The sequence below is a fragment of the Electrona antarctica genome, assembly GCF_951216825.1.
Source record: "Electrona antarctica genome assembly, chromosome: 24".
NCBI lineage: Eukaryota > Metazoa > Chordata > Actinopteri > Myctophiformes > Myctophidae > Electrona > Electrona antarctica.
Window position 1 is genome coordinate 497,856 of NC_136803.1, and position 14,895 is coordinate 512,750.

The following is a 14,895-nucleotide window of genomic DNA, read 5'->3' on the forward strand; positions in this document are numbered from 1 at the left end:
TACCCAGGGTATCTGGGCTAAGCTCAAGAACTTGTTTCCAGCCAGGCCCTGCTCATAGAACACATTTCATCGTAGTGGTTGATGCCTTGTTCAAGGGCATTTCAGCGGTGGTAATTTTAACGTGTCGGACGGCTGATTCGAACTGGGAACCTTCCGGTATCTAGACCGCGCCGCTATCCGTTCGGCCACCGCTGCCACAACAAGGTGGACCCTCTTGTAAACAAGTGTAATGCTTTATGGTGTCGTCCACTCACAGAGTAACAGTTAACAGTTTTTGTATTGAGTTGTGCAAATGTACTGTAAACTGTTAATACAAACTTAAATCAATCAATCAAGCAATAATGTTAACTCATGGCTTGGGGACTGGGGAGGCGCGCAGTTGCTGCGTGGTGTGGAGCGGCTGGAAGTTGAACCTTTCAATTCATCATATATTAAATCTATCAGTTAACTTGGAATTTGTTTAATATGTTTAAGATTTTAGGTTCCATGATGAGGGGACGTTTTTGAATGGTGGTGTTTGTTTCATGCGATGCGCTGCTGAGCGGGCATTTCATTGGAGTGAGAATGGTTGCCATTGCGATTCCAAGTGAGACAGTGTGCGGGATTCTTTTTTTCTCTACTTCTCAGTTCCAGTTATCCGACGCACCTGTCCATTGTAGGTGTGCAGAAGGACTTTTTCTTATAGTCAGTCAAAAGATGAAAACAGTTCTGTCCGTCCTGTCTGTACAGCTCTCTCTCTCTCTCTCTCTCTCTCTCTCTCTCTCTCTCTCTCCCTCCCTCTCCCCCTTTCTCTTCTCTCGCTGACAGACATCAATACAAAGTTGAAACCGTTACGATGCGCCATTATCCATAGGCTACAGCCTAATGTGTCTCTCTCTCTCTCTCTCTCCCTTTCTCTTCTCGTCTCTCGCTGACAGACATCAATACAAAGTTGAAACCTGTTACCTACGATGCGCCCTTATCCATAGGCTACACGTTTAGCCTAATCTTTCTCTCTCTCTCTCTCTGACGGTCTGAGCAATGCACGATGCACCTGGCTGTTACAATAGCGCGAGGTATTAATATTCTCTCAAAACAAAGTCGGACAATGTTTTAAATTAGGCTACTCCAAACCAGACCCACCTATAAATGTTGTCTGTTGTGACATCAATGGGATCGCAGGAAAAAGACGCTCAACACAACTGGTCTTGATCTGAAATGATGTTAAATCCGTTCGCTTTTTTATTTCTTTTTTTAACAGCGGGCTGCGGGAGATGTCTGACGCAGTTGATTTGATTGACACCCGAACACGTGTTGCGGCATTGACATGCCAATCTTTCCTTAATAAAACTGTAGTCCATAATATCCGTTCCAAAACTCTGTTTGCCTGCACCCCCTGTTACCTCGTCCTGATCGCTAACGCCCCCCCCCAACGCCCAGAATGGTTTATTTGGCCCAAAAGGATTTATATACATTATAATCACACAATCAAAGTCCGGATCGTTTGCAGCTGGGGTTAAAATTGCCTCGCGCTGCGCAACTGTCTTCACAATAGCGTTGTTGTGGAATTAATTTTGGTAAACTGGATAACAACAGAAACACGTGGAAAAGCTATATGAGTCGTCTTGTCTGTTGTCTCTGTAACGGTGCCACTGTGTGTGTGTGTGTGTGTGTGAGCGAGCTGTGAGGGGAGGCCGCCGCGGCCGCGAATTGGAGGAGGAATGACACTGGAACTGCACTAAAGACACACAGCTGCTCTATACATCTCCGTATACGGTGTTTTACCGGATTTTGCAGACCTGCTCTAACATCTCCATACACGCGCGGGGGGGGGGGGGGGGGGGGGGGGGGTGCGGTAATTATCGCCATACCGGCGGTATGGGGGCCGACAATAACCGCGGTAATAAAAATCCCATACCGCCCCAGCCCTACTGCCTTGTGGTTTTCATCCTGGGGAGAAGGCCTCCGTGTACTGTACACAGACTACTGTAACTACCTTTAACCCATTCTGGACGGGAACCCCTTTTGGTGTTTTAAAGCGTTATGTTATACTTTAGCTATTGAAAAATAGCAGATCTACAAGCTCATAGCGTAACGTATTTATTCTTTCAGAGGGAACGTTTTTAACTCAAATCTTTGCGCCTGGCGGGGGGGTTCCTGGAACAACATATTTTCAGATGGGGGTCGGCGGCCAAATGCATATAATGCTGGGGGTCCTCGACATGAAATAGTTTGAGAACCACTGACAGAAACATAGGGTTTTACAGAAAACGGTCATGATTTAGAGAAGACATTTTGTGGAATCGATGTCTAAAATGTTTGCGTTTCCTGTCTCAGGCTCTGACTTCCTGTGCGCCACGCACATCATCCCGGTGAAGAACGAGGAGGGCGTGGTCATGATGTTCATCCTGAACTTTGACCCCGTCCTGGAGGACGGGAGCAGCGATTCGCTGGAGAGGCTGAGCCACACCCCGCCCTGCAAGGCGGAGCCACGTGAGTACCACGAAAACAAACGCACCCCAACAAACGCACCCCGCCCTGCAGGGCGGGGCCACATGAGTACCACGAAAACAAACACACCCCAACAAACGCACCCCGCCCTGCAGGGCGGGGCCACATGAGTACCGCGAAAACAAACGCACCCCAACAAACGCACCCCGCCCTGCAGGGCGGGGCCACATGAGTACCACGAAAACAAACGCACCCCAACAAACGCACCCCGCCCTGCAGGGCGGGGCCACATGAGTACCACGAAAACAAACGCACCCCAACAAACGCACCCCGCCCTGCAGGGCGGGGCCACATGAGTACCACGAAAACAAACGCACCCCAACAAACGCACCCCGCCCTGCAGGGCGGGGCCACATGAGTACCACGAAAACAAACGCACCCCGCCTTGTGCCTGCGAAGTTGCGGTTAAAGGGTTGGGTTTGGCAGCCTCTAATTCTGACCACTGAAACAAAAACAAGATTTCCCGTTTAAAAGGATTTATTTTAATGTTCTAGACGGTCAGGGTTCTTTAAAAGGATTTATTTTAATGTTCTAGACGGTCAGGGTTCTTTAAAAGGATTTATTTTAATGTTCTAGACGGTCAGGGTTCTTTAAAAGGATTTATTTTAATGTTCTAGACGGTCAGGGTTCTTTAAAAGGATTTATTTTAATGTTCTAGACGGTCAGGGTTCTTTAAAAGGATTTATTTTAATGTTCTAGACGGTCAGGGTTCTTTAAAAGGATTTATTTTAATGTTCTAGACGGTCAGGGTTCTTTAAAAGGATTTATTTTAATGTTCTAGACGGTCAGGGTTCTTTAAAAGGATTTATTCTAATGTTCTAGACGGTCAGGGTTCTTTAAAAGGATTTATTCTAATGTTCTAGACGGTCAGGGTTCTTTAAAAGGATTTATTCTAATGTTCTAGACGGTCAGGGTTCTTTAAAAGGATTTATTTTAATGTTCTAGACGGTCAGGGTTCTTTAAAAGGATTTATTTTAATGTTCTAGACGGTCAGGGTTCTTTAAAAGGATTTATTTTAATGTTCTAGACGGTCAGGGTTCTTTAAAAGGATTTATTCTAATGTTCTAGACGGTCAGGGTTCTTTAAAAGGATTTATTTTAATGTTCTAGACGGTCAGGGTTCTTTAAAAGGATTTATTCTAATGTTCTAGACGGTCAGGGTTCTTTAAAAGGATTTATTCTAATGTTCTAGACGGTCAGGGTTCTTTAAAAGGATTTATTCTAATGTTCTAGACGGTCAGGGTTCTTTAAAATGATTTATTCTAATGTTCTAGACGGTCAGGGTTCTTTAAAAGGATTTATTCTAATGTTCTAGACGGTCAGGGTTCTTTAAAAGGATTTATTTTAATGTTCTAGACGGTCAGGGTTCTTTAAAAGGATTTATTCTAATGTTCTAGACGGTCAGGGTTCTTTAAAAGGATTTATTTTAATGTTCTAGACGGTCAGGGTTCTTTAAAAGGATTTATTTTAATGTTCTAGACGGTCAGGGTTCCTCAGACTCAGACTGAGGAAGAGCCTCGTTGCTCCAAATGTCACCCTGTAGCCAATTATATCTGGTGTGTGGAATCTTTCTGTTTCTGGACCCTGGCCTCGCGGTCGCCATTTGGTTCTGTGTGTGTTCTGTATCGTCGCTCAGCCTACAGTACACTCAACTCATTACCACCAAGTTGTGTGAAAATCCACCCATTTAGTTGTTTTTTTCTCCGCTGGCAGGCACACGCACGCACGCACGCACGCACGCACGCACGCACGCACACATTCACACACGCACACATGCGCACACACACAGAGCACAGGATTGATTATACTATAATCAATCCTGTGCTCTGTGTGTCAATCCTGTGCTCTCAACGTTTTTGGCCGGGGATGCTTTGGCAATGTCTCGGGACCCCCGCCCCGCCCCGCCCCCTCCCGACACCCGATATAAATTGATTGCTACAATAACCTTAACCCATTTTGGGCGGGAACCCCTTTTGGTGTTTTAAGCATTGTTATAATTTAGCTATTGAAAAATAGCAGATCTACAAGCTCGTAGCGCGCCACCGAGTGGCGCGCTACGAGCTTGTAGATCTGCTATTTTAGAAAAATCATGAAAATAAAAATTAAAAAAAAATCTTTTTTTTTTTTTTTTTTTTGAAAATAATTTGGGGACCCCCTAAAATAATTTGGCGACCCCCCGAGGGGTCGCGACCCACGGGTTGAGAACCCCTGGATTATAGCAACGCTTCATTGGGTCTTTTAATCAGTCCTGTCCTGTAAGTACTCTGTCTTTCTTTCTTTCCTTTCTTTCTTTCTTTCTTTCTTGGTCAGGACGCCGACTTTTGTAAAACACATTTTTTTCTTTTTACTCCTCCAGATTCTGTCCGACAGTCCCGCACATCGTTACACAGTATCTCTATTAGTCTCAAGACGGATCTGTCCCATAGTTCCTATTCCATATCCTAATTGGCTAACAGTGGGTACGTTTACATGAGGTCTTTCAACCCCTCTTAATTCCGAATAGAAGTTAAATCCTATTAAACGTTGTCATGTAAACACCTACAAAAACTTAAATCCGAATGAAAATGCTCGATGCGATTTAAAAACCATTCCGATGTCACTGGCCGGATTATTCCGATGTTCAATGCGATTGAAAGAAAATTGGACTCATGTATACACTGCTTCGGATGTAAATTCATTCTGGTCTTTCTGAGCATGCTCATTTCCAAGGCGCTCCAACTCCAAGGCGCTCATATCCAAGGCGCGCCGAGGAGTTTGCACATAGAGCGCGTTATTTCGTGCATTTTGCAGATCCGAAATCCACACAAAAAAAACGTGGAGCAGCAGCAGCAGTGGTGATGATCCCCCTGATCTGTGAGTGTTCAAAGATCCAACCGTCCCGAGTTGGGTATCACTCTGATAATTTTCAAACATGTTTGAAAGGCCTATAGGTTATATAGCCAGCCTATATGTATCTGGATGCTTCATGCTACTGTAGGCTAAGTGCATCGGGGGACTCACAGAAAGACGGAGGAGAGAGGGGACGAAATGCCGTCAGTCCGCTGTTCAGTAATCTCTCTCTCACACACACAGTCCCAAGAATACGCTATTATCGCTATCCTATGTCCATCCTATCCCTTTAAACTTTTATAACTTGCCTATTCCAAGTTGCAACCAAAACGTCATGAAACATAACGGCTTTGCAGTTTAATTGTATTGATGACCAGCTGCCTGCAATCAATCTAGTATTAAACACCCAATTGGTAGCCTACTTTATGCCATAATGATGCGGCGATGGTGTATCGTGCAGATAAGCTATGCATTATATGCTTTATGCGATGTACAGATGGGACACGTTGTCAGCCTGTAGATCAGCGCTTACAACGCTTGGCGTGTGTTGTAGGGAGAGGGCACATATGGGGCTAGGCGTGTGTGTGTGTGTGTGTGTGTTCAACAGTCTCTCTCTCTCTCTCTTCACGTGAATTAACATGTATCATGTCTTATATCACATCTCCTTGTAAACGCTCATTCAGAATGACCATTTCCCATGTAAACACGCAGCAAAAAACATTACTTCGGATGCATTTTATTCGGAAGTATTTATTCGGAATGATCAGCCTGCATGTAACCGCGGCCACTGTCTTTCAAAGTTTGGAACAAAAAAAGCCTCAAATCATGAACGCTGCAGCTAGCGTGCAATTTACGTAAACTTTTTCACATTGGCCTGTCATAGAGCGTCCCAGTCCCGCCCCCTTGCATGACCACGCTAGAACCAGAAGTGAATTCCTCGTTCATTTTCCTCATTTTCAAAAAGTATTTATTTAACCCATTTTGACCTGAGATCAGATTCTAAAAAGGTCTTCTAAATCCTGACAGTTTTCTGAAAAAGCTATGTTTCTGTGTCAGTCGTTCTTCGATTTTTCAAAAATAGCAGACCTACAAGCTCGTAGCGCAGCACTTGGTGGCGCGCTATGAGCTTGTAGATCTGCTATTTTTAAACAGCTAAAGCATAACATAATGCTAACACCAAAAGGGGTTCCCGCCCAAAATGGGTTTTAAAGACGTTTACGCCGCGGACAAAGACAACTCGAGTTGAGACACATCATGACAATAAAACACAATGTTTTTCGCTGATCAAATAATTTGTAAGAAGAAAAACAAAACAAAACAATGTTTTTCTTCTTACAAATTATTTGATCGGCCCCAAAACATTGTGTTTACTGTCATTTTGTCGTCTCGACTCGAGTTGGCTTTGTCCGCGGCGTAAACGTCTTTAACCCATTTTGGGGCGGGAACCCCTTTTGGTGTTAGCATTATGTTATGCTTTAGCTATTGAAAAATAGCAGATCTACAAGCTCATGAGCTTGTAGATCTGCTATCTTTGAAAAAAAAGAAAGAAAAAAAGAACGACTGACATAGAAACATAGCTTTTTCAGAAAACTGTCAGGATGTTAGAAGACATTTTTTAGAATCTGATCTCAGGTCAAAATGGGTTAAATAGCCCAGGCGGTGGCGTAACCGTCTGGGCACCCGACTGGTAATCAAGTCGCAGTGTGCCGCGGGTTCGACTCCCGAGCCCCGACACGGCCTTTACTGCATGTCTTCCCCCATCTCTCTCCCGTTTCCTGTCAGCCTACTGTCTGTCCCTTCAAAAAAGCAAAAACAATAAAAGGCGTAAGCCGCAAAAAAATATCTTAAAAAAAAAAAAAAAATGGGTTAAATAAATACTTTTTTGAAAAGCCTATGAGGAAGATGAACGGGGAATTCACTTCTGGTCCTCGGGGGGGGGGGGGGGAGGGGGTGGGACTGTGGAGCTCTATGGCATCGTGTCCGTCTGAGAGGCCGGCAGCTCCTTCAGGTGAAGTGTGCGTGTTTCAACGGCCTCATTATGCCAAGTGGCAGCGCCACGCCACGAGGCTGTCTGAGTGGTTCCACATACGTATCAAGTCTGTGCATTGAGGGGACGGTCGAGGAGAACAATGGAGGGAGAGGAGCAGTGGCGTGCACAGATAGACACTAGGGGGTGCTAGAGCACCCCCTGCCCTTTTGGCAATGTGCCCTTTTGAAAAACAAAACAAAAAAAAAACCTTTTTTTTTCTTTTCTTTTTTTGATTTTTCAAAAATAGCAGACCTACAAGCTCGTAGCGCGCCACTCGGTGGCGCGCTATGAGCTTGTAGATCTGCTATTTTTCAATAGCTAAAGCATAACATAATGCTAACACCAAAAGGGGTTCCCGCCCAAAATAGATTAAGGCAACCGGCCGGTTCCACGCGCTGCACAAGGTGCCCTTTTTTAACTTGAGCACCTGCCCCTCTAAATGTCTGTGCACGCCACTGGAGAGGAGGAGGAGGAGGGGTGGTGATAATAATAGCCATAGCCAGCCGTGACCTTTTGTGCATAGAACAGTGTTCTTTGCACAGCCATGCGATGACACCACCGTGGCTGGAGGGACACTGTGCTGTTCACCTGCTTTAGCCGATTCTGGACGGATCGAACCCCTTTTGGTGTTTTAGGATTTTGTTATACTTTAGCTATTGGAAAAGAAATAGCAGATGTACAAGCTCTCATAGTGAACGTTTTTTTAACTCAAATCTTTGCTTCTGGGGACTTTTCTGTGTGGATGTCTGGGCTGTCAAAGCCAGAAAGTAGCTTTCCAGTAGGCATTCCAGCATAACTTCCTGGTATGAAGATGATGATGTCACGCGCATACCCTCTATTACATATCGTTTTTTGGGGTTCTTGGCATGAAATAGTTTGAGAACCGCTGATATGGAAACTTAGGGTTTTTCAGAAAACTGTCATGATTCAGAATAGAAGACGTTTAGTAGAATCTGGCCTCCGGGTCTGAATGGGTTAAGGACCGTGTCCACAGGAAACGTTTTTTCCCCCCTTTTTTCCTGTCTTGCGTTCCTTTGGGCGAAGACGTGCTGTAGCGTTCCCTGTCTCGGCGCAGAGCGCCCATGCTGTAGCGCCCATGCTGTAGCGTTCCCTGTCTCGGCGCAGAGCTCCCATGCTGTAGCGTTCCCTGTCTCGGCGCAGAGCGCCCATGCTGTAGCGTTCCCTGTCTCGGCGCAGAGCGCCCATGCTGTAGCGTGCCGTGTCTCGGCGCAGAGCGCCCATGCTGTAGCGTTCCCTGTCTCTGCGCAGAGCGCCCATGCTGTAGCGCCCATGCTGTAGCGTTCCCTGTCTCGGCGCAGAGCGCCCATGCTGTAGCGCCCATGCTGTAGCGTTCCCTGTCTCGGCGCAGAGCGCCCATGCTGTAGCGCCCATGCTGTAGCGCCCATGCTGTAGCGCCCATGCTGTAGCGTTCCCTGTCTCTGCGCAGAGCGCCCATGCTGTAGCGTTCCCTGTCTCGGCGCAGAGCGCCCATGCTGTAGCGCTCCCTGTCTCGGCGCAGAGCGCCCATGCTGTAGCGTTCCCTGTCTCGGCGCAGAGCGCCCATGCTGTAGCGTTCCCTGTCTCGGTGCAGAGCACCCATGCTGTAGCGTTCCCTGTCTCGGCGCAGAGCGCCCATGCTGTAGCGTTCCCTGTCTCGGTGCAGAGCGCCCATGCTGTAGCGTTCCCTGTCTCGGCGCAGAGCGCCCATGCTGTAGCGTTCCCTGTCTCGGCGCAGAGCGCCCATGCTGTAGCGTTCCCTGTCTCGGCGCAGAGCGCCCATGCTGTAGCGTTCCCTGTCTCGGCGCAGAGCGCCCATGCTGTAGCGTTCCCTGTCTCGGCGCAGAGAGCCCATGCTGTAGCGTTCCCTGTCTCGGCGCAGAGCGCCCATGCTGTAGCGTTCCCTGTCTCGGCGCAGAGCGCCCATGCTGTAGCGTTCCCTGTCTCGGTGCAGAGCGCCCATGCTGCAGCGTTCCCTGTCTCGGCACAGAGAGCCCATGCTGTAGCGCCCATGCTGTAGCGTTCCCTGTCTCGGCGCAGAGCGCCCATGCTGTAGCGCCCATGCTGTAGCGCCCATGCTGTAGCGCCCATGCTGTAGCGCCCATGCTGTAGCGCCCATGCTGTAGCGTTCCCTGTCTCGGCGCAGAGCGCCCATGCTGTAGCGTTCCCTGTCTCGGCGCAGAGCGCCCATGCTGTAGCGTTCCCTGTCTCGGCGCAGAGCGCCCATGCTGTAGCGTTCCCTGTCTCGGCGCAGAGCGCCCATGCTGTAGCGTTCCCTGTCTCGGCGCAGAGCGCCCATGCAGTTTCTGTGCTTTCGGCAGTTTTAACAGAACTCTTATCTGGTCGCCACAAGTGTTTTGGACATTAATTAATCACCAACACGTCCGAATGAAGGAAAACGCCATCGGAAACGATCCCTTCCCTTTATGACAAACATGAGAGGTATAGATCCTGCCAGTGTCTGACACACCTTTAATTTACTACCTGACTTTGAAGCCTTACCAGTTTTATAGTGCAGTGCAGTGCAGTGCAGTGCAGCGCAGCGCAGGGCAGGGCAGGGCAGTGTAGTGGACGTAATTTGACGTAACATGTATGACGTAAAATTTTGTGTAGGACTCTGACTCACTAGGTGTCATTTTTACAGACTAACGAGTTCAGATTGAACACCTGTGCAAATTGGCATTGTCAGGCATGGTGTGTATGTGTGTGTGATGTCAGACCAGACCTCTGCTCCACCTATACATGGTGTTGCAGACACTCTTTCAGATATTTTTCCACTCTGGCAGTTCTTGCCAGACTAACCCTAACCCACGTGACAACAGAACATCGAGCCCGTTCATTTTTAAAGTCGACGCAGGAACGAACCACCACAGTCCGTCCGTCTGTCGGCCGTCGGCTTCAGGATGACCATCGCCGGGCTGAAGAAGCAGTTCCACAAGGCCAGCCAGAAGGTCAGCGAGATGGTGGGCGGGGCCGAGGGAACCAAACTGGACGAGGACTTCAAAGCGTTGGAGCGTAAAGTGGAGGTGACCACCAAGGCGGTGTCGGAGGTCATCTCGCGCACGTCCGAGTTCCTGCAGCCCAACCCGGCGGCGCGCGCCAAGATGTCCGTCCTGAGCCAAGTGTCCAAAATGCGAAGTACGGGGGGCGAGCCGAGGACCGCCGCGACCGCCACGGGGGGTCCGCCGCTGGGATACCCGCAGGCCGAGAGCCTGCTGAGCGACTGCATGCTGAAGTACGGCCTGGAGCTGGGAGAGGACAGCTGCTTCGGAGGGGCGCTGGCGGACGCCGGCGAGGGCATCAGGAGGCTGGCGGAGGCCAAGGAGGCACTGGACGCCGACGTGAAGCGGGGCTTCACGGACCCCCTGCAGCAGCTCCACGACACGGAGCTGCGGGACTGCCAGCAGCACCTCAAGAAGATGGAGGGCCGCCGGCTGGACTACGACTACAAGCGCAAGCGCCAGGGCAACTTCCCGGACGACGAGGTGCGCGTGGCCCACGACAAGTTCCACGAGTCCAAGGAGGTGGCGGAGACGTGCATGCAGGCCGTCCTGGGTAGCGACGTGGAGCACGCGGGACGCCTAGCCGCCTTCGTCAGCGCCCAGCTGGAGTACCACAGGGCGGCGGCCGGGGTCCTCCAGGAGGTCTCCGATAGGCTCCGGGACAGGCTGGCCGAGGCCCGGGAGAGGCCGCAGCGCAGCGCGTACACGCCCAGACCCAGGGCCAGCTACGAGGCGCACGAGTCGAGCAGCGGGAGCCCGTCGCCCTCCTCCTCCTCGCGGCCCTGCCTGGCTCCGCCTCCTCCTCCGTTCGGGGGGGAGGCGAGCTGCCGGGCGCTCTACGACTTCGACCCGCTGAGCGAGGGCGAGCTGGGGTTCCGTGCGGGCGACCTCATCGCCCTGACCAAGCAGATGGACGAGAACTGGTTCGAGGGGACGCTGCGCGGACAGTCGGGGCACTTCCCTGTCAACTACGTGGAGGTCATCGTCCCCCTGTCGTCGCAGTAACAGGACGAATTATCGAGAAGAGCAAACGAGGAGTTTTCCCTGGGTTCGCGCTCTGATACTTTATGCTAATTGGTTGGATTGGGATAGGACTCTGCTGGCTGTGATAAAAACAATACGTTTTATTTTATTGTTAATTTGAATGTATTAGACTTGTACGTGCCCGTCGGGCCGGCCTACTTGAGAACGATGCAACTTGGGAACCTAATAATACCCGTCAACTTGTGATAGCACCCGTTTTCACTGTCTGTCTGTGTCCCACATGGAGATCTCTGTATCTGCCTGTGTCTGAAGAGTGACTGTGAAAAGTGGTTAAGTAATCAATTGGCAGGTGTGGGGTTGCCATGGCAATCAATTGGCTGAGGCAGAGGCTGGCTGGAAATTGCACAGGTGAGGGGATTTAGGCTGATTAGGCTCACTGGCAGAGCCTGACCAGGGCCTTTTTTGGTGGTTCTGGAGAACCGTGGGTCCGACCGACTCGATACCGGGCACTGCACTCCCTGTGGGGGTGTGGAACGCTTGTGTCGAATGTGAAGTCCGTGGGGCGAACGGTTCTCGAGTTACGTGCATTACAACCGTACACACACACACACACACACACACACACACGCGCAGACAGGCAGAGACGTGACGCATTTATAGTAGGATTGATTAGGTCTAAGACTGTCTTGGTTTGGCCGTTTTCTGTTGTAATTCTGTCGTGGGTTCTATTTCAGACTTGTGTGTTGCTTTATGTTTAACTCTTTTTTTGCTGCTAGCGTGTAGCATAATTGTGGTTACGCAGAATATATTCGTACCTCGCAGAAAAATAATTAATTAATGATAATGTAGTAATAAGTTTAACAGTGAAGGAAAGCTGGTTAGCAGCAAAACAAGTATTTTACAGAATGCAAAAGGAAAGGTTTTGTGTGAGTCTGGAGTTATTTTGGGGGGCTTTTTCTTAAGTCTGTATTTTCTATAAGAAGTTCAGTCACGCGAGAGAGACTCGAAGTAAGGAGCCAGCTTAGGTGGTTCGGGCATCTGGTTAGGATGCCTCTCGGGCGTCTCCCTAGGGAGGTCCTCGAGGCATCTGGTTAGGATGCCTCTCGGGCGTCTCCCTGCTAGGGAGGTCCTCAAGGCATCTGGTTAGGATGCCTTCCGGGCGTCTCCCTAGGGAGGTCCTCGAGGCATCTGGTTAGGATGCCTCTCGGGCGTCTCCCTAGGGAGGTCCTCGAGGCATCTGGTTAGGATGCCTCTCGGGCGTCTCCCTAGGGAGGTCCTCGAGGCATCTGGTTAGGATGCCTCTCGGGCGTCTCCCTAGGGAGGTCCTCGAGGCATCTGGTTAGGATGCCTCTCGGTTGTCTCCCTAGGGAGGTCCTCGAGGCCCGTCCCACTGGGAGGAGACCAAGGATCACGTCCCACTGGGAGGAGACCCCCGGGGCAGACAAAGGCGCAGATGGAGGAAACACCTTGTCCCACTGGCCTCGGGATCCCCCAGAATGAAGTTACTAATGTTGCTCTGGAGAGGGAAGTCTGGAACACTCTGGTGGAGCTGTTGCCCCCGCGACCCGACTACGGATAAGCGGTTGAAGATGGATGGATGGATTTTCTATCTGCTGGTAGAGAGATGTGAAACATGGAGAGAGAGTGTAGAGGGGTGAACATGTCACAGAGGGGTGAACATGTCACATGCAGCATACTATGGTCTGGTAGAGGGGTGAACATGTCACATGCAGCATACTATGGTCTGGTAGAGGGGTGAACATGTCACATGCAGCATACTATGGTCTGGTAGAGGGGTGAACATGTCACATGCAGCATACTATGGTCTGGCCGGCAATTGGAAAGAACAATGTTTTTTTGTTGTTGATTTCTCGCTGTGGGCTCTTTATGGTGCGTTGTGATTGTAGGGCTCGGGTCGGGGTCGTGTTTCCACTCTGTGATTGTAGGGCTCGGATCATAGAAGGTATGTATGTATGTATGTATGTATGTATGTATGTATGTATGTATGTATGTATGTATGTATGACTGTATGTATGTATGACTGTATGTATGACTGTATGTATGTATGTATGTATGTATGTATGTATGTATGTATGTATGTATGTAATCGTCATCCACTAATTTACAATTTAGGCATTTATCAGACGCTCTTAATCCAGAGTGATTTACATTAAGCAATAACAAAAAGCATGGCAATACATCACATACATAAACAGTAGTTATCATGAAACATGCGTAAGCTAAGAACGTAACAGTTCTATATAATGAAACTATACATATAAACTATACATACTATACTATACATATATACTATAAAGTGCTATGACTACCTAAAATGCAATTCTAGTGCTGTCTACGTGTCTGTATAAAATGCTATCTAAGTCTACATAAAGTTCTATCTAAGGGGCTAGGGTAAGTGCTACGGGCCATGATGGAGTCTGAAAAGGTGGGTCTTCAGACTACGGCGGAAGATTGGGAGTGAATGTGTCTGGGACGTGTGGAGCGTTGTCCAGGGTGTTTTAGAGACGTGTGGGACGTGTGGAGCGTTGCCCAGGGTGTTTTAGAGGAGGGAGAAGAGTCTGGGACGTGTGGAGCGTTGTCCAGGGTGTTTTAGAGAAGGGAGAAGAGTCTGGGACGTGTGGAGCGTTGTCCAGGGTGTTTTAGAGAAGGGAGAAGAGTCTGGGACGTGTGGAGCGTTGTCCAGGGTGTTTTAGAGAAGGGAGAAGAGTCTGGGACGTGTGGAGCGTTGTCCAGGGTGTTTTAGAGAAGGGAGAAGAGTCTGGGACGCGTGGAGCGTTGCCCAGGGTGTTTTAGAGAAGGGAGAAGAGTCTGGGACGTGTGGAGCGTTGTCCAGGGTGTTTTAGAGAAGGGAGAAGAGTCTGGGACGCGTGGAGCGTTGTCCAGGGTGTTTTAGAGAAGGGAGAAGCGTCTGGGACGTGTGGAGCGTTGTCCAGGGTGTTTTAGAGAAGGGAGAAGCGTCTGGGACGTGTGGAGCGTTGTCCAGGTTGTTTTAGAGAAGGGAGAAGAGTCTGGGACGTGTGGAGCGTTGTCCAGAGTGTTTAAGAGAAGGGAGAAGAGTCTGGGACGCGTGGAGCGTTGTCCAGGGTGTTTTAGAGAAGGGAAAAGAGTCTGGGACGTGTGGAGCGTTGTCCAGGGTGTTTTAGAGAAGGGAGAAGAGTCTGGGACGTGTGGAGCGTTGTCCAGGGTTTTTCAGAGAAGGGAGAAGAGTCTGGGACGTGTGGAGCGTTGTCCAGGGTGTTTTAGAGAAGGGAGAAGCGTCTGGGACGTGTGGAGCGTTGTCCAGGGTGTTTTAGAGAAGGGAGAAGAGTCTGGGACGTGTGGAGCGTTGTCCAGGGTGTTTTAGAGAAGGGAGAAGAGTCTGGGACGTGTGGAGCGTTGTCCAGGGTGTTTTAGAGAAGGGAGAAGAGTCTGGGACGTGTGGAGCGTTGTCCAGGGTGTTTTAGAGAAGGGAGAAGAGTCTGGGACGCGTGGAGCGTTGTCCAGGGTGTTTTAGAGAAGGGAGAAGAGTCTGGGACGTGTGGAGCGTTGTCCAGGGTTTTTTTTT

The 14,895-nt window shown here is 49.5% G+C and overlaps 1 protein-coding gene across 1 annotated transcript in view; it reads left to right on the forward strand.

Annotated features, from left to right (window-relative positions):
* Positions 1-14,895, forward strand: part of LOC306917154 (voltage-gated inwardly rectifying potassium channel KCNH7-like) — a 228,583-nt gene that overhangs the window by 132,242 nt on the left and 81,446 nt on the right. Inside the window, exons 3-6 of the mRNA XM_079495287.1 lie at positions 2,317-2,472; positions 8,811-9,360; positions 10,193-11,347; positions 13,238-13,293. Coding sequence (XP_079351413.1) covers positions 2,317-2,472; positions 8,811-9,360; positions 10,193-11,347; positions 13,238-13,293 — 1,917 coding nt within the window. The remainder of the gene's footprint in view (positions 1-2,316; positions 2,473-8,810; positions 9,361-10,192; positions 11,348-13,237; positions 13,294-14,895) is intronic.